At 36.8% G+C, this 20,089-nt stretch overlaps 1 protein-coding gene across 1 annotated transcript in view; it reads right to left on the bottom strand.

Moving 5' to 3' along the window:
• TANC2 (tetratricopeptide repeat, ankyrin repeat and coiled-coil containing 2) overlaps positions 1-20,089 on the bottom strand; it is a 365,001-nt gene that overhangs the window by 117,383 nt on the left and 227,529 nt on the right. The window contains exon 8 of the mRNA XM_029927266.1: positions 6,088-6,351. Within this exon, the coding sequence (XP_029783126.1) occupies positions 6,088-6,351 (264 nt within the window). The remainder of the gene's footprint in view (positions 1-6,087; positions 6,352-20,089) is intronic.

The raw sequence follows: 20,089 nt of genomic DNA, 5'->3' as shown, positions 1-20,089 counted from the left end.
AAAAATCCCAGAGCCCTCCTTTTTTCTCTATTATGTTCATCTGTGACTCTCTTAAAGGTTAAAATAAGGGAGCTCTATACTTTGAGTACAGATTTGAGTAACAGATAATCCATTTTCATTTCTCTTTAATGAAAAGACCTTCTGGCAGGTACTTTGAGCCACAGCCTAGTTTCACAGGGTCAGTTTCCTATTCAAAGAGCTGCTGGCAGCATAAATGGTTAGTGTGAACTTAACAAGTTTTGCTAAACTAATCTTCACCATCATAATTCCTAGGAATACGAACATCAATTGTTCTATTACTTTATTTCACAAGTCCAAGAAATGTCATAAATATGTTTTGGAATGAGCACATGTCTCAATTTCAGCCAGATGACATTAGGGGAAAAAGACAAACACTGCAATCACTGAATAAACGGTTCATTCCTTCACAAATCCAAATACTCCTAGGCAAACAATGAACTGAGGAAAAGCAGTAATCTGTGGTATCAACTGTAATAGCTCCGAGGCCCTGATTCAGGGCACAGACAAATGTGAAATCAGCCAATGGGGAACTACTGTTTTAATCAGGACTGCAAATAAATTTTGTTTAGTGTCACTTAAATCTATTAAAACATGTGTTCTTTTTCTTATGTCACCCATTAAAATCTTTTTTGTTGATCTCTGAATCTATAACAATTTTCTTTATCAAATATTCCAATATATTTTTCACTGCCTTTCTTCCTTATTAATCATCATTCTCCTTAGTCTTATTTTTAGTTTCTCACCGCCTCATCATTTTCAAAATCCTGGCCCATTATTTCCAGGACTATGAGATCTGTACTGGAAAGCTGAGGCAGGAGACCTGCGGCTCCGCGAGCTGGGCCCTCTGCTCTGCCAGCTGTACACGTGTACTCTGCCTTATAGTCACCGGGCTCTTCCGTCTGCAGGCCACTTCCTGAGAAACAGTCTTTGTCACAGTTTGTCAAACATCTCACTCTTTGTCATAAAATTTGCGAAGGCTACACTTTCTCTGCTTCCCTGATCCTCCAGTCAAAATTAATTGCTTCTCCCCTGTAGCAACCAAATACATATATTGCTAATTAGGACCTGTGTTATTCAGCAACTTGCTTACATGACTGTCTTCCCTTATTATAGTAGGTTCTTGAGGACAAGAAAGTAAGGTTTGACTCATCTTTGGTAACCCTATCCCCTCAGAGCAAATCAGAGCGCCCTACACATAATGCTTAATACAGAATTGAATTCTAGACTAGTCCTATGTAGATTTAGAAGTATCTGGCTCTATCTTCACCCCCTTCACTGCTCTGTTTAATGCTTAACAGACATCACTATGATAATATGCTCAGCTCCAATGATGTTCATATAATCTTCCTAGAAGTACTGTTGATTCCCCTTCCACTTTTTTCTAAAATACATATCACTTTCTATCATACTATATAAATCACGTAGAGTAAGATAGATTATCTTTTTTTCCCTAGCTAGGATGTAAGGTCCATGAGGGGGGAATTTCTGTTTTGTTTACTGATGATTCTCAAGGGTTTTGAATAGTGCCTGGCACATACATGCTCAATAAATGCTTGTCTAATGACTGAATAATTGTATTTAACATATACTTTGTGTTTCGACTACATTTAAATGATTGATGAATAACAAATTAGGTTGTCTTTGGGGGTTATTTGAAAGCTAAGGCTGAAGGAGGTGACGACAGCAACAATGCCTGGCACATCATTGTCACATACAAACCCCAATGATGGACCTATAGGGACACACGTATCCCCACTTCATAGTGGTACTCTTACTCTGAAACTGCACTGGCCAATTTTTAAAAGATAATTTCATCAAGTTTTTGTTAATACTATATTTAATAAACACTTTCTGGATACAAGCATAGGAGAAAATCAGGTAAGTTGAAGAGAACTGAAGAAAGAGGACAAACAAATCTACAATAAAAAATTTTATGTAAGAAGAAAATGCTTTTAAAAAGTAAATTTCTAAGTAAAATTTATCTCTAAGTAAAATCTGTGTCATTAAAGGTCCTTGTTTTCCGAGAAGCAAGAGGGAAGTGGAAAAAGGGAGCATACATATATATATTTTTTGAGATTTCATAGGATTGGAACAGCTGACTCATTTATAGAACATTTAACTGACACACTTTTTTGAAGTCAAAATAACTTAAATAAGTGGGCAGGGAAAAAAATCCAGCAGACATTTGGTACAAAACATTCCAGAGGCAACTCTATATTGAGTATAAAACCCATCTGACTTGTTTCTTCTTAGATCAGTTGTCAACCAGTGCAAACAGATTTTAGTAGCACGACTGTCATTCTGGCTGACCTGAGCAGGGCGCTTGGATGACGCTGTTGCTACGGCCTGGGCAAGAAGCCACTCTGCTGTCCATGTGCCCTTGAGTCATAAAGCCGACACTCTGCTGAAAAGCCCATTTTTTTCCTCTTTATAAAATCCTCGTTACAGCTTCTGACTGGATTCATCCAAATCCCCCATGATTCCTGTTTTGCATTTACCTGATTTTTAAGATCCTTTCCTTAGGAAAATGTGCAGCTCCAAACATTAACACGTAGATGGTGAGAGTTTATATTGTAACTGACTTCTGCTGCAAATAATTCCTTGAGAGACTCCTCATTTTCACACAAAGCCCTGAGGACAGCTGCTGCAAGTGACCTTTTCCTGCTTTCCACCTCCCTCTAATTCACAGCCAATCTCCTTTTAAGACATCTAGGATGACCAGAGCCATCCTACTCTCCAATAATTTCTGCCATGCAGCTGCAAGTACACAAGGTTCTCTACTTCCTTCCCACTACAGCGGGCTAAGAAAATAAATGTGCAGTCTTGGTTCACATTTTGAAAACAAAGACAGGAGTTTTTATTTTTCATATCTTACAATTTTAATTTAAAGATGTATGAACATCTGAATTTACATTCAGAAAACTAAGCTATCCAGGAAAAACTCAAGCCTTAATGCCACAAATTGCCAAAACTTACCTTAACCACTTTGTCATCGGAAAGGGGAACGAGGTGGAAAGGGAAGGCTTTTCTTTTTTCCTTTGTATTTTTTTGCTTGAATTAGAATTTTTATTTGATTTGCATATTTATTATGTAACATATATGAATCTTTAATTTCTAGAATATGTCAGCAGGAACCACCAGGCAAGGAAATTATGGCTCATTTTTGTTCTGTTTTCTTCTTTGTATTTCTCTATATTAAAAATGTCTAATAAACGTAATTTTTTAAGACAAAAAAGAACAAACTCTCCAAGCCATTTTCTCAACTCTACTGATACCTGGTGATTCACTCCTTAGTGTTCTGCATAACGCCACAGCTTTTAACAAACTATCTTCTCTTCACTCCTGGCTCTCCTCCTTCAGTCCATCCTATACAGCCATTGTCTAAACTGCAAATTTGATAGTACAGATCCTGCTTCTACTTCTGACTAGTAACAAAATAAACCCAACACTTATTATCAGAGCATATGAGCTCCTTCGTATCACCTTCAAGATCATTTCCTACTATTTTTTCACTGTTCCCCAGGGTTTGGTGTTGAAATACCAATAATGTGTCAACTTTGACTTCTTGGTGCCTCCTTCCTCTTTTTTTTTTGTGACTTATGTTTATTGTGACTTCTTATTCGTTCTTCTCTGTGATGTCTTCTATTCCTCTCTACCCTTTCCCTTTGCACTCAGACACTTCTCTCCTCTAGTATGGTAATTTATAAATTATGATATTATTTTGTAAATTACTGTATTATTTATAAATATACTAAAATTACTGTAAATTTGAAGCCATTTTACAAACACAACAATTGTCAATTACAATTCCATCCTGAAATTGTTCTGTAAAATTCTTAATATTTGCTGAAGTCAGTGTCGTAAAGAATATGCAAAAACTCACTCACGTCTAAGTGTAACCACAAATATATTGATGCTTATAAGTGGTAAAGTTTATAAATAGCAGTTAGCAAAAAATATACTGTGAGAGGTAGTTTAGAAGTCACCCAAATTCATAAATTGGATGATAATTCCCTGAAAGTTGAACACAATTTAAAATAATTTTATTAAGTAACTAGGCTCTTATAAGATTCTAAATAAACAAAAATCGTGCAATCCATGTAAATGAAAGAATGTATTCTTCGCCTACCACTCTTGCTTTCTTCGTAAAGTTTTTTTTTAATTCCAAATGGCAAAATTTTTTTAAACCTGGTGATTAAAATACATACTACAGAAAACTGGGTTCTATTCTCTGTGACAGAGTTTAACGGTTAATTTCTCCTACTTGTATTAGAGAAATAACTGGTGACTCACTGATACTTTTGAATGCTGATTTCTGGAAAGCAGTAGTGTGAAAAACCTTCGCAGGGAAGAATTATATCCGGCTAATCACTGCTGGACAACTCTCTCTACACCCTCAGGTTAGAATCTGCATAGGGTAAAATAATGAATCTACAGATATTTATGCTCAGGAAGGGCAAAGTATTTAATAATTTCTCCAGTAAAGTGAAAAGGACAAGAGAAGCTTACACTCTGTCTTCTACTAAATGCTCAGTGTCCTTCTCAAATAACAGAGCCAGAATTTTCTTCTTTTTAAGAGCCAGAATTTTCTTAAAAATCACTGCAGCTCAACTAAGAAGTAAATTGGGTGAACCATTAAGGTTGGTAGCTATACTTCCCCAATTTAATGTAAGCAAGGATTTATATGATTCTCTTCTGGAAAGTCTGAATTTGCCTAGCATTTTCTAAATTATGGCATTCAAGGATTCTAATATGACATCATCCCTAGGAATCAACATATTCCAAAAACCCAGGAGAGAAAAGTTTCTGCTACTACATAAAAGTGAATAATCTTGAAAAGTTAATATTAAATTGTCTACAGTTACTGATGTTCCAGATGAGCCATCACCACATAATCACATGTGATGACTGATGCTGACGGTCTCCCAGAGGACAGAATAATGTTTCAGGAAAGTACAAAAAGGCAAGAAGCATCACACTATCATCTGCATAACATAAATCATTACACCTGGGAAATAAGAGCTCTTTACAATAAGTATTTTATTATCTCGTGTCAGTGAGATAAACCTGTTAGGCATTCATCGAGCAAGTAAGAAAGACAAACTAGGATTTCGTAGTAGGGCCAAAGTCTAGATGATGTTGCATTTTGAAAATGCCAGACTGCCCAACGATTCTGCAAAAGCTCCTGGTCTGACTTATTAGTAGCAATGTGGCTGTATTAAAAAAAAATACCCTTTGACATCAATTCTGAACAGCTGCTAAAGAATAATAGCTCCATATTCCTTTATGACTTTTTTTAAAAACTTTTTTATTTTTAAATTTTGAGAGAGGGAGACACACACACACACACACAGGGAGGGAGGGAGAGAGAGAGAGAGAGAGAGAGAGCGCACAAGCAAGCAGGAGCAGAGGGAGAGAGTCTTAAGTGGGCTCCATGCAGACAGGGCTCACTCTCATGACTGCGAGACCATGACCTGAGCTGAAATCAAGAGTCAAATGCTTAACCAACTGTGCCGCCCCGGCGCCCCTGGATGCTCCTTTATGACTTTCTGACTGAGTCTGCCAGCAGTGTCTGAGCTCTTTAGCACTGCAGGCACCTGGAGATTCTTCTACAACAGGATGGCCAGGGCATTGTGGAAATACTGAACTCATAGACTAGGAAGCTAAATTCTTGCCTGCCTGCCTCTCCTTCAAACTATGGATGATAATTTCTGATAATATAAATTCTACTGAAATACTCTTCAATTTAATGTTTTTTTTTAAACTAATGTTTTTAAAAACAGATTGAAATCTTTTCAAAGACTTCAGATATGAAAAAAATACTTTTAGAAATTCAACAATACACTTTTCAGGTTTTACTTCTGATTTTGTGAGTGTCTTTACACATTGTTGAGAACAGAACCACCACTAGAGCACGAGCCTTCCCCCAGGTTCAGAAAGAGATCTGCGTGCATATTACCCACACAAAAGGAGAGACAAAGAAGATGAATGGAAAATTCTGTCAAGCAGTTTACTTTCATTTCAGTATATATGCCAGTAAAATGGTCAATTTTTCAAAACTCTTACCTGCTACCGAATTCGGCCGTGGCATAAGATACAGAGGAATAGACTGGACTGACTGCGATAAAACGGTTTCCAAGTTCCTCTCGGGGATCTTATTCAGACTATAGGTGGAAGCCGTCATGTTTTCATCCACTCGATACAAACAGGAATCCATGCTGGATTTCTGAGACTGCCAAGGTTTTAGGTTTCCTCCAGATCCTAATTCTTTACTGCTTTCCCCAACATATTTTGTGCGTTCCACGTTTTCAGAATAGCTTGTCAAAGTAGCTAAAAAAGAGAGTAAAATGAGTTTAAAAAAAATGCCCATAAACCTAGAGATTAATCTGTTTATTACTATCCAAATTCATGACTAGATAAAAGCAGAATATTATTTTTATAAAGTTGATGTTGATCATTTCATTTTCACCATGAAATTTAAATGACTGAAACCAAAATATAATGATCTCTTACATATTCTCTCTCACATCTGTCTCATGTATTTAATTTAACAGGTATCTTTGAATGGAGGTAAACAAATTCATATATCAATACTAAAAGATCTACAATTAGGGTCTGAGAATGTGAAAAATTTCAGAATTTCATCAAAAAGGGAATTTACAGAACTTTCATGGATTGCTAGAGAGCCCAACAGTCCTCAAAAAGATCTTTATACTCTTTTTATCCTGTATTTTCCCTCATTTAAATTTATTTCCTTTCATATGTAATAACAAGTTAGAAAAAAAACACAGTCCTAAGTAGATGCTAATATAGGAGAAATAATCTGTCCACATAAGTAAACAATCCAAAGCCTTCTTAGACAGCTACCCTTTGGAGCTCTAACCCTAGATGTCCCTTAATGAAATCAAACAAAACCAAAAATCTAGAATTTTATCTAGTCTTACCATTAATTATAGACAGGACTTGTAAACAGAAAAATTTTCATCAAGCCTTGAAATGCAATGGTTAAAAACAATAAAATTTAATTACAAAAACCTTAGCAATAATTATAAAAGAGGTCATCCCAGGAGAATTTTTAATTTTTTAATTTATTTTTGAAAAAGTGTTCATTTTTGAGAGAGAAAAAGCGAGCAGGGGAGGGGTAGAGAGAAAGGGAGACCGAATCCCAAGCAGGCTCCCCGCTGTCAGCGCAGTGCGAGACTCCACCTCACGAACCATAAGATCATGACTTGAGCCTAAATCAAGAGCGAATGCTCGACCAACTCAGTCCCCCAGGTGTCCCATCCCTGGAGAATTTTAATGTTAGTTCATGTTCTCTTCCTACATCTTCAATGTACCTATTATTAAAAGAAGAGATCTAAGTTTTTTAGGTAATTTCCATGATCCTTCTTAGTGAAGATTTCTCTGTGGAAATTTAAATGGAGTTCTGGACTTTGTAGTAACAAAGGTAGAAGATGAGCTAACAAATGGCTGCCTTCTGGCCTTATTGCTCTTTACAATAATACACCTGAGAATTACGTGCTGCCAGTGGCCTCTGAGTCCTCACTGACACCAAGAGGGGCCAGTTCCATGGCAACATCTCCCCGTCAACTCCATCAGAGAGACCACCGGTCACTGGTAGGCTTCTCAAAGGTGACGATGCTTCCCACCCTAACTCGCCACGACAGATCCTTTTTTTATTTTCCCTGTTATCTTTTATACATAATGCTGGACTCAATTTGTTAGAATTTTGTTAAGGGCTTTCATATCTATGTTCATGAGAGATGCTGGTCTGTAGTTTACTTTTTATATAATGTCTTCGTGTGGTTTGGTCTTGAGGTAATGTGGGCCTCATACAGTGTTCCTTTCATTTCAACTTCTTGGAGCAGTTTGTGTACAAATTGTACAATTTCTTCCTTAAATATTTGATAGAATTTACCTGTCAGGGTATCTGGACTAAGAGTTACCCTCTTATGGGAAAGTGTTAAATGAAAAATTCAATTTATATTTAATAGCTATGAAGCTATTCAAGTTTTTTTCAAATGAGCTCTGGTCATTGTCCATGTATCTAAACTGTCAAATTTATTGGCAAAAAGTTGTTTATTACATTCCCTTATCCTTTTAATGTCTGTGGGTCTATAATGATGTCCCTCATTCTGGATTTTGGCAATTTGTATCTTCTTTTTTTCCTAGTTAATATGGCTAGTGGCTTATCAATGTGATTTTTTTCAAAGAACCAGCTTTCATTGATTTTTCTCTATTCCTATTTTATTTACTTCTGCTCTTTATTATTTTCTACTTTGTTTACTTTGACTTGAATTTTGTTTCTCTAAGAAATTTAGTTCACTAATTAAATAAATTTTTCTTTTCTAAAACAAGCATCTAATGCTATATATTTCCTTCTAGGCACTTCTTTGGCTGCATTTAAAAATTTGAGGTTTGCTTTCACTATTATTCAATTAAAAATATTTGTAAATTCCAATGTGATATTTAGATTTTTTTTAATGTTTTATTATTTATTTTTGAAAGAGAAAAACAGAGCATGAGCAGGGGAGGGGCAGAGAGAGAGGGAGACACAGAATCTGAAGCAGCTCCAGGTTCTCAGCTGTCAGCACAGAGCCCAATGTGGGGCCCGAATTCACAAACTGTGAGATCACGACCTGAGTCAAAAGTTGACGCTTAACCGAATGAGCCACCCAGGTGCCCCTCTGATGTGATTTTTTTTGACCCAAGTGTTATTTGGAAATATGTTGTTTAATTTGTGAAATTTCCTGATATTTTTCTTTCTTTAAAAAAATTTTTTTAACATTTAATTTTGAGAGAGAGAGCGCTAGAGAGTGCGAGTAAGTGAGGGAAGGGGAGAGAGAGATGGAGACACAGAATCTGCAGCAGGCTCCAGGCTCTGGGCTGTCAGCATATAGAGCCTGATGCAGGGCTCAAATCCACGAACTGGGAGATCATGACCTGAGCTGAAGTCGGACACTTAACTGACTGAGCCACCCAGGTACCCCTTTTCTCTCCTCTTTTCCTTTCCTTCCTTCTCTCTTTCGCTCTTTCTCTCTCTCTCCCTATTTCTCTCCCTCTCTCTCTCCTCTCTTTCTTTCTTTCTTAATGTTTATCCATTTGCTTTCAGAGAGAGAGAGAGTGCAGATGAGTGGGAGAAAGAGGCAAAGAGAGAAGAGAGAGAGGGAGAGGACAGGGAGTCTCTGTACTGATAGCATGGAGCCTGATGAGAGGCTCGATCCCATGAGCTGTGAGATGACCCAAGCTGAAAACAAGAGTGGGAGACCCAACTGATTGAGTCACCCAGGCTCTCCTGATAGTTTTCCGTTATTGGTTTCCAATTTAAACACATTGTGGCCAGAGAATACTGTAATGGTTTGGGTCCATTTAAATTTACTGAGACTTGTTTTATGAAGCAGAATATGGTCTCTTGGTGAATCTTCTGTGTATACCTAAAAACGAATCTGAACTATGTTACTGTTAAGTGGACTGTCATATAAAAAATAATTAAGTCAAGTTGGTTAATGGAACTGTTTAAAGTCATCTACATGCTAAGATTTCCTACTTATTCTTTCAACCACTGAGAGATGACTTAAAATTTCCACATTTGTGGGTTTCTGCCACGTTGAAGCTTTGAAATTCGGTGCATAAACATTTAGGACTATTATTTCTTCTTGATGAAATGATCCATTTATCATGAAATGACCTTCCTTGATAGGTAATCACTGTTTGTTCTGAAATCTATTTTGATATGTTTTGTTCTAAAATGGGTGAAGGAAAGAGACAAGGAGTATCCATTATGGGCTCCAGGACCAGAAGGAGCAGCAGGGACTTAATCTTCACTTACTAACCCTTTCTAAGCCTTTCTGGGGGACTGCAACTGGTCATCTCCTTGAAGAATTGGATATGTATTTTTCCTCTCAGAAAAGAATTCAGAGTATCACAGCACCATGTTCCCAGGTGAGAACAGATGCCGCAAGAGAGTATTACTGGATCTATGTGGTGAAAGGGCTGAACTGTACTGGGTTTGCCACTCTAGATATACTCACCTGCCTACGGTCTAGCTACCCTGGCTCTAGCAACGGTGTGGACTATTCCCATGGGTTGGAGCTGGGTCCCTGTTATTAACATTCTGCTGCAGTCTGAAGGGTTGCCTATAGTGCCTATTGCTAGTCCTTTGTGATAATCACGAGCACAAGTCCATCATTATCTTGTGTAATGCTGTACAGAATCTCTCCTCTGTCCCTGGACTTCCTGGCTGCCAGCGACATGAGATGCAGTAGGGCTACTGGATTCATGCGATAGAAGGGGGGCGGGGGGGAGACAATGCCCCTAGTAGGGCTAACATACCAAGGTGAGACAGGAACTAGCAGTAATATCCCCTTGTTCTTCCCCCCTCCACAGTCTGGAATTATTTGGTTTCTCTTAAGATTTCAGGAGGATCAAGCAACCACCTCTGCCAGATTTGTAATTCCTTTTCTTATATTTGTTTCTTCTTTTTTCCCTTACTCCCCTTTTACTTCCTCATTTCCTTGGTTTATACTCCCTTAACATAGCGTTAGCACACAACCTTTTGTCTCAGGCTCTGAGGAATCTGCTAAGAAAGTGCCATTGATGAAAATGTTGGAAACCAGGGGCCAAATATTCTTAAAGCTAATCCACAGGGGGTGCCTGAGTAGATCAGATGGTTAAGAATCCAACTCGTGATTTTGGCTCAGGTCATGATCTCACAGTTCCATGGGTTTGGGCCCCTATGTTGGGATCTGTGCTAACAGTGCAAAGCCTGCTTGGGATTCTCTCCCTTCTCTCTCTCTGCCCCTCCTCTGCTCACGTGCTCTCTCTCGCTCTCTCTCAAAATAAATAGACATTTTTTAAAAAGGCCAATGTTCAAGTCATGTTATTACATTATTTTGGTATATAGTCTAAACTCACTTTAATTAAAAATTAATTCCATATATTCAGACTTTCAGTCATAAATAGCCCAATAGTTCCTAACCTTTCTGCCACCAAACATAATATTGCACCTTCCCCAACAAGATTATTATGGGTTCCACAGCATTATTTTATAATTATAATTTCTAAGTATGTTCAGTGATAGCATATTTATATTATGTGTGTATGTATTTATGTGTGTTCTTTTTAAATGGATGTATGCTTCTTATCCTAATTTCTGAAAACTGTTTCATTAAACTATATTTAAGCTTTTTCTTTCAGTAAAATTTGACTGAGATATAATTTCTTTTGGTGTAAAGATACGGTGATTCAGTTGCCTTTGTAATTCTTTGCAAGAAGCTCCGAGTTCCCATAGCTGCTAGGGTCAGCATGCCGAAAGCCAGAGACCGGAGACCTTGTTTCCCGGAGGACTTGTCGACGTGTAAAATGCCTGTTATTTAACCCCATACCTTTTATGTGTTTTACATGTGTGTGTGTCCAGCAGATGTTTTTATTATTAAGTCCCAGATTTGGCCAAGATAGACCTGTATCTGTGTGGTCCCAACCTGGTATATACCCCTTTCCTCCAGATAAATCATGAGCACATGGTTTACAGGTGTGAGAAAGCAGCAATGGGGTTTGCGATTTTCAGGATTTCAAAAAACTTACAAATAACATGCTTACTGGCGGCGAGTTTCACCATCAAAGTTCTGTAAACACAGCTGTAATTCCATCAAGGGTGACAATGGCAGTTATTCTCATTTAAGCAGAAGCTTCGGCAGGGATACGTGTTTGATAAAGTAAGGGGGAGGAACTACTAAATAATGAATAGAGGGATGCTGGACATCTTCTCAAATGTTTTGTTGAGATCTATCAATGAAACTTACGGAAGTCCTCACTGGTGGTGGAAAGATTTGAGAAACTGAGTTAACTTGTGGCACTAAGGTGGTATTGTTCAGTGGCCTATGGAGCCTACTTTGTTATTTGAATGCTAAATTTTATAACGAAGGAAGGTTTATTGCCAAGGTATTTAAAAGCAAAGACAAGCAAAACATCTAGTTTTCCCAGTGCAAGAAGACCACGGAGGTCATTCTGCATGACTACTGTACTAGTGCATAACCGATCACACACTTTACCCGTTTTTCAACCATGAAGCCCCAGCTAGTTCTTGCCTTTTTCACAAGATAGAAATGTTGTCTAATCCTTGGCACATAGTGTATGCTCAATAAATATTTGTCGAAAGGATGAATAAATGGTCTAAAATGCATAATGGTCTAGAATTACTGAGGCCCTAAAAATAGACAACTCACACAAAATACTGGAAGTAAAATTCTCCAGGTAACTGTTCCCATTTAGGAATTTTGTGGATTTTTGCTTCATTGATGCTTTTCATGAACTCGGTGACTTCTGGTTAATTCTATTCACCTACCTATCCAATAAATTTTTACGGAACTACTAATATGTATAGAATAAGGGAACAAGATAGGTCCTAAATCCTTAATTCTAGAACAAGGACAGTTCTAGGCAAAAGAAGCCATACACAGAAAAGTAAAGAGTCAAAAAATTAAATCTATTTTTAATAACAACAGGCTCATGTCTGCCTGTTATTCAACTTTTGGATGCATTGTCTTTTACTCAACCATTCCTCTACGATGCAACTTCTTATGATTTAAGGTCATCAAGGTGACTGAAGCATCAGAGAAGGCAGGAATATTTTCATGCATGTGGCTACTAAAAGTGTCAAAAGCCAAAAGCCCATGCATGCGGTCCTTGTGCCAGGTAAGCTGGCCTAGATGAAGCAAGCACTGCTTTGTGCAAAGTTTCTACGAACGGAGCTGGAAAGGAAGACATGGCTCCTCAATGAAAACCATACATATGTTTCCCCAATCTATCGTTTATTTATAATAATGGCCAAATGGAATAAAGCATAGGGCGAGAGTATTGAGTCTCAAGTAACTAAAGAGATTCTTCTAAGGCCTTCTCCATTTTCCTTCTTTGATAAAGGAAAAAATCATTACCTCAATATGAAAAACTGCATATGGGACATTTCTGTTTATATTGCCACATAGGCCAGAAAGAGATAGTGTAGGAAGATGGAATCAAAGGCTTACAAACAGGCTTATTGTGAATAAAATTAACGCTATATATTCTGTACCAGTTTTACTGAGGTATCATTTACACACCATAAAGTGTACCCATTGTAAAAGTACAGTTCAATGATTTTTAGTAAATGTACAGATAAGTACAATCATCACAATTCAGTTTTAGAATGTTTCTATAACCCCTAGACGGTCCTTTGTGCCTGTCTGCAGTTAATTTCTGTTCTTATTCCAGTACTAGGCAACTCCTGATGTACTGTCTATAACTTTGCCTTTTCTGGAATTTCATATAAACAGAATCATACAATATGTGGTCTTCATGTTTGAGGTCAATTCATTCTATAGCATTTATTAATAATTTCTTCCTCTTTATTGATGCAATAGTATTCCACTTATGGACACTCCACGTTTTGTATATCCACTTATCAACTGATAGGTATTTGGATTGCTTCCAGTTTTTGGCTCTTATGAATAATGCTTCATTCTTTGGACATGTTTTCATTTCTCTTGGCTCCATTCCTAAGAGTGGAATTGCTAGATTGTATGTTTGTTTACTTCATAAAGTAATACATAACAGTAATACATGAAGGTTCTCATTTTTCCACATCTTTGTCAACACTTAGTCCCCTTTTTGTAACAGCCATTCTGGAAGGTGTGAAGCTGTGTCCCACTGTGGCTTTAATTTGCCCTTCTCTATTGACTGATGATATTGAGCATCTTTTTCTGTGCTTATTAGGCATTCATGTATCTTATTTGGGAAAATGTCTATCCAATGTCTTTTGCATGTTTAAAATTATATGATTTGCAAACAAAAAGCAGAATCAGACCTATAAATACAGAGAACAAACTGATGATTGCCAGAGGGAAGTGGGTAGGGGATGAGCAAAATGGGAAAAGGGGAGAAGGAGTTACAGAATTCCAGTTATGGACTGAAAAAGTCACGGGCATGAAAAGCACTGCATAGGGCATATAGTGAATCACACTGTAACAGCGTTGTATGGTGACAGATGGTAGCTACATTGTAGTGAGACTAATATGAGGGATACAAATGTTGAATCACTATATTGCTCACCTGAAATTAATGTAACATTGTGTGTCAGCTACACGAAGTAATTACATACATTCATACATATATATGTATATGTCATATATGTATATGTATATATAATAAAATTGGTTTGTTCATTATCTATAATACTTTTAAACTAACAGGACTAATTTTTATCTTGATTCACTACTTTTGTGATAGAGACTAGATTCTTAATGCCATATAAGAGTTTTAGGTCATCTGTACTGAGACAGAATTTTTTTTAGAACTATGCACTGTTCTGTAATAATTAGGACCATGGATTTTGAAGTCATACAGACCTGAACTTGAATCTCAGCTTTGCCTCTTACTACGTATGTGACCTGAGACCAATTATTTTTGAATCTTGGTTTTCCAATTCTAAGAAAGTGTTATACTATTATATAAGACCGAGTTCTTTTACAATGAGACTAGGCCAGTCCTATGCTTATCTTTGGGGTTGCCTGGAAGTCTAGTACTGATTCTTAGCCAAGATAAGGTCAGCTGGAATAACTAATGATTTGTAATGTGCTGTTCAAAGTTTTAAGCTTCTCCTGCAGCAGCAGAACTTGTTGGTTCATTGATAACTTACACCTGCAGGGCTTAATTAGATAATCTGACTTGGCTGTAAGACCAGAGGGTCATAAAAATTTAACTGTAAACTTTTGGGGAGTTCTCTTGAAACCTAGATTCCTTGTACAAATCTTGGTCCTTTATACTTTGGAGACAGAGCACATTCTACTTAAGAAAGAACTTAAAGGGGGCGCCTGGGTGGCTCAGTTGGCTAAGTGTCTGGCTTCGGCTCAGGTCATGATCTCGCGGTTCGTGGGATTAAGTCCCACGTCGGGCTCTAGGCTGACAGCTAGCTCAGAGCCTGGAACCTGTCTTCAGATTCTGTATCTCCCTGTCTCTCTGATCCTCCCCTACTCGGACTGTCTCTCTCTGTCTCTCAAAAATAAATTTAAAAAGCATAAAAAAAAAAAAAAAAGAACGAACCTGGAGAGCTACACTTGCAAGTGTCTAAGGGCCTCTGGGCTTGTTTGTATTCTTGTTCACCTGCTATTCTGTACGTTTATTAAAAGCTTTTGTGAGCATTCTTTATGAAGTTTTCTGCATCCTTTCAGTTATATGATCCTGTGAAACCTTTACATCTATTTTCATATGAGATCATTATAAAAATTAAATAATGGTACTTGGTTTATTGTACTCAATAAATGCTGGTTATTATTACATTAGTTAGGTCAACAGGCAAGAGAAATGCTCTGCTAGGTCTCCTTAATCAGTTGAATAAGCAGTGTCCAGGCTTCTTTAACAAACATGCCACATTACAGCTACTAAAATTTGCTTGGTGTTAGTGAGGTGGGAAGGACGACGGAGTCGCCAGGACAAATAAATGGAAAAGCTCAGTAGTAAAAATAACCCTGCACATTTCTGAAAACAGGTTGAAGAAAACATGAAAAAATAACTCAAATTATCTAACGTTCAGTCTATGACCCAGGAGGGTAAATTTACTATTGTTATTATTTTTGGTTATCGCTGACATGCAATATCACATTAGTTTCAGGTGCAGAGCATAGTGGTTCAACATCTCCGTAGGTGATGCTATGCTCACAAGTGTAGCTACCATCTGTCACCATATAATGTTAGTACAATATCACTGTATTCTCTATGCTGTGCCTTTTATCCCCAGGACTTACTCATTCTGTACCTGGAAGCCTATATCTCCCCTTCCCCTTTCTGAGCTTGCCCATCCCGTTAACCCCGTCCCTCTGGGAAGAACGGCTTTTAAAATATAATACTTTGAATCAAACAAAGAATATACAACATCCTACTGGATTATGTATTACTAAAGGAAAAAGAGATTTTAATTAGGAGCTTCTGATTTTGCTTTTTAGTTGCTAATGTGAAACTAGGAAAACATAATTACAAACAGTGGGCACAGTCATAGACATTCCATCTTTGTAGGTGTTGAATGATTTAAGGCTATAGGACAGAAGACCAGATTTGAGATTTGATTAAAATGTTGAGATGTGATTAAAAGAAATTCAAGAATTATACCATCCTGGAAAGAACTATGACCTCCAGATAAACAAAAGGAGAAAAAATGGATCTATGCTTAAATTCATTTTGCTGTATAACCATACCAAAAAGGACCATTATTAAAAGTTAACATGAAAAAGGAATAGGACAGAAAAATGATATCTCACAGAGGTTATAATTATCCAAATTTTTGCTTTAAGGTGTGTGTGTGTGTGTGTGTGTGTGTGTGTGTGTGTGTAGGTAGCTGATAGATTATATGTCATTAAGAGTATCATCAATGGGGCACATATGTAAGATGATTATACTACCAGTCATATCAATAAAACAAAAAAAGAGAGTCATAAAATTATCATACAAATACACAATAATTGTGTTGGTGGTATTTTACCACATGTTTAAAAAGGGTTGTGAATTTGGGGAGGGAAGCTATGAATGGAACAGAGAATGCTTTCTGTGGTAGAAATTAACTTAGTCTGTAGTGAATCCAAACTACATAGAATCAAATAAGTCACAGTTATTTAAAAACTTTTAGAACCCTAGAGAAGAACTTTTTACATTTAAAATACTTAAAAAATCAGGAAGTCTGCATTTACGGTATTTTGATTCTTGTAACTAGGATTCTACATATTTTGGCATCCTGTACAAGTGACAGAGTCAGGCACATGAATTGCTAAAATTCTGATAGCTTTAAGTGAAAAATGTAGTGGATCAAAAAGGATCACACTGAACTGACCTATAAAGGAGTTTAAAATGGATAAATTAATACATTTAATAACTTTTGTGCTTTTTGCTGATAGGGAAGGATTTAAATATAGAACACGAATAAATAACAGATCATCTTGGAAGTTTTTGTTTGAAATAATGTAAGCAATATGTAATTCGGAAAAGCGGATGCTTGTATAATCAGAGAGGGAAATACTCAAACAAAGTGTATTTAACAGTTAAGGTAGGTAAGTCTTGAGATTTCCAAGGTAATAACAGAATCTTTGACTATTATTATTTATGCCATAATCAAGTCTCTTCCAACTCAAATTGCATTAAATAAAGAAACTAAAGGGAAACAAATCATTTCTCAAGATAAACTGCTTATATATGATTTGATAACTATTCTAGAGTTGAAGTAATTTTATGACCAGATATTATTCTCATTCTTCTCTCATAATTTTGCAAGCAAATCTGTTTCCGTATTTATACACATTAGAGAACAGAAGTTCATCATCATTCTTTAAATTAGATCTATTATCCACAAAAGCACTTATGGTACAAGTAATTCAATTTCAAAAATTTAGCAGAAGGAAAAACACAGAGAAACACTTCCTGCTATAAGTCAAAGCAGGATCCCACTTAAAACTTTCAGAACATATGAACATGTATACTCTGAACATTCACTGATGTGCTAAGTTTCACCCTTTGAAAGGTAACCACGTGTAAACAGATGTGGTCTGATCTGTCAGCACCATCCCTTCTGCTTGGCTGAACACAATTCTAAAGGTATTTTTTATGTATGGCAATATAGATGATACGCAGTGATAGACACTCTAATAATATCAATAGAAGAACCCAAGAAGAAGTTTCCCTAGGGATTATAAAATTTATTTTGCTAAAATTAATCATAAAGAGAATTTAAGAGACCAAAATTGGTCAATGGAGAATTCTAATCCCTATTATTTATTTGAAACCTAACAAATCTATACCTAATCTTATACCCAATGGTCACTCTGAGCACTGCCAAAAAAAACCCAAAAAAGAACCACGCAAATTGCCAGGTTAGTCCTTTGTCCTCTTCCCTTCTACCCTTCAGCTCCCCTTTCATGTGTAAACATGCACCTGAGTACCTATTATGCTACCACTTGCCAGTTACTGGACTAGGTGCTACAGATACAGACGAGTAAGGCAAAGTTTCCACTAACAAGAAATTAACAGTTTAACAGTGGGAAGCAGGTTCAAAAAGTAATTCTAAAACCACATATTAATGTCGTGATCTGTGTTTGCTCAGGTATTACTGGGAATATGGAGTAATGAATAATAAAGATAGGATAAAAGCTGGAGTGGAGAACTGAAGAGAGGTGGCGGTAGTGGTTGTGACAGAATGCTTAGCCAAATCTTAAAACTTCCATAGGAATCATTCAAACGCAAGAGAGAGGAGACTACAGGCAGAATGGTCATGGAAAAACTGAAATCATCAAGTAACAAAGTCTAACAATATACACATGGCTAGAGAAGCCTGAAGAAATTGGCCATCGTCAGATTAGGAGGCTCTAGGCTTTATTTTATAGGTAAATGGCAGCAAAAGGAGTGATATGATCATATTTGATTTTTAGATCGTTCACCTTACAGGTAACAGGTAACAAAACCAAAGGAGAAACTAGTTTTTGGGTAATTCACTTTGGTGGCTTGTGTGAAAAAACAGACTTGGAAAGGACAAGATGACAATAGTCGGTTTGTATTACTCCAAGTCTAAGATAATGGGGACTACCAAGGCATACTAGGAAAGATGAAAATAAAATTCAGCAATAAGAAATTTAGGGTGGGGGCAGAGAAGTGGCAAGGACTCCTCTCAGCTTTTTAGCTTGGGTTCCTGGGTAGGTAGTGAATATTTTGTACCACTTTATAGCAATAAATTTGAAAAAGAAAAAAACACAGCTAAGGAAAACTGATTCAAGAAGAAAAAGAAAACTTGTAAAGTCCTATAGCATTAAATACAGTGGAGTAGTAATTCTAAAAATCTGCATGAACATCACGTCTAGATGGTTTTTTTACATTTATTTATTTATCTTGAGAGAGAGAAAGAGAGAGAGAGACTGACAGACAGACACCCCCAAGCAGGCTCCACATCATCAATGTGGAGCGTGATGCAGGGTTCCAACTCACTAACTGCCAGATCATGACCTGAGCCAAAACCAAGAGTTGGACACTAACTAACTGAACCACCCAGGTACCCCTGGTCAAGATTATTTTAATGGAAAGTCCTGCTTTCCATTAAATATACAATATACAAGAAGAAGATAATTCCAATCTTTCACAAACTATTTCAGAGGTTAGAAAAGAGGCTACTCTTCTACATTTCTCTATTTTATTTTGTCAAAATATTTACTTAAATGACTATATCTTCATAAAGACTTCTCATATAAATAAATCACAAATTAGAAATTATTATGGTAAGTCATGAGGATATATAAAAATTGTAAGACATGAATCCTGCCTTTAAGAAGCTTTGTAATAAATTCTGAAATCAAGAAATGGGAGTCCAACTTTGTTCTCCATTTTCAAGACTGTTTTGGCTACTCAGGGTCCTCTGAGATTCCACGTGAATTTTAGGATGGGTGTTTTTATTTCTGCAAAAAACTTTGTTGGAATTATGATAGTATCTTCAATGAATCTGTAGAAATCTTGAGATATATTATCACTTTAACAATATTAAATCTTCTAGTCTATGAACACAGATTATATTTTCATTTCTTAAATCTTTTAAAATTTCTTTGCATTATTTTTTGTGTAGTGTACCGTTTAGCATACAAGTCTTTTACCTCCTTAGTTAAACTAATTCTGAAGTTTTTTTAAAAAAATTTATTTTGATGTTTATTTTTGACAGAGAGACAGAACACAAGTGGGGAAAGGGCAGAGAGAGAGGGAGACACGGAATCCGAGGTGGGCTCCAGGCTCTGAGCTGTCAGCACAGAGCCCGATGCGAGGCTCAAATTCACAAACCACGAGATCATGACCCGAGCCGAAGTCAGACACTCAACCGACTAAGCCACCCAGGTGCCCTAAACTTATCCCCAAGCTTTTAAATTCTTTTTGATGCTCCTGTAATGGAACTATTTTCTTCATTTTTTTTATTGTTCATGGTTAGTGTGTAGAAGAAATGCAACTGTTTCTTGTATGATGATTTTGTATCCTCCAACTTTGCTGTAAAAATATTCTTTTTATTTACTCAATACTTATTTTG

Source organism: Suricata suricatta, chromosome 17 (assembly GCF_006229205.1).
Source record: "Suricata suricatta isolate VVHF042 chromosome 17, meerkat_22Aug2017_6uvM2_HiC, whole genome shotgun sequence".
Lineage (NCBI taxonomy): Eukaryota > Metazoa > Chordata > Mammalia > Carnivora > Herpestidae > Suricata > Suricata suricatta.
This window is presented reverse-complemented; position numbering and strand designations above follow the sequence as displayed.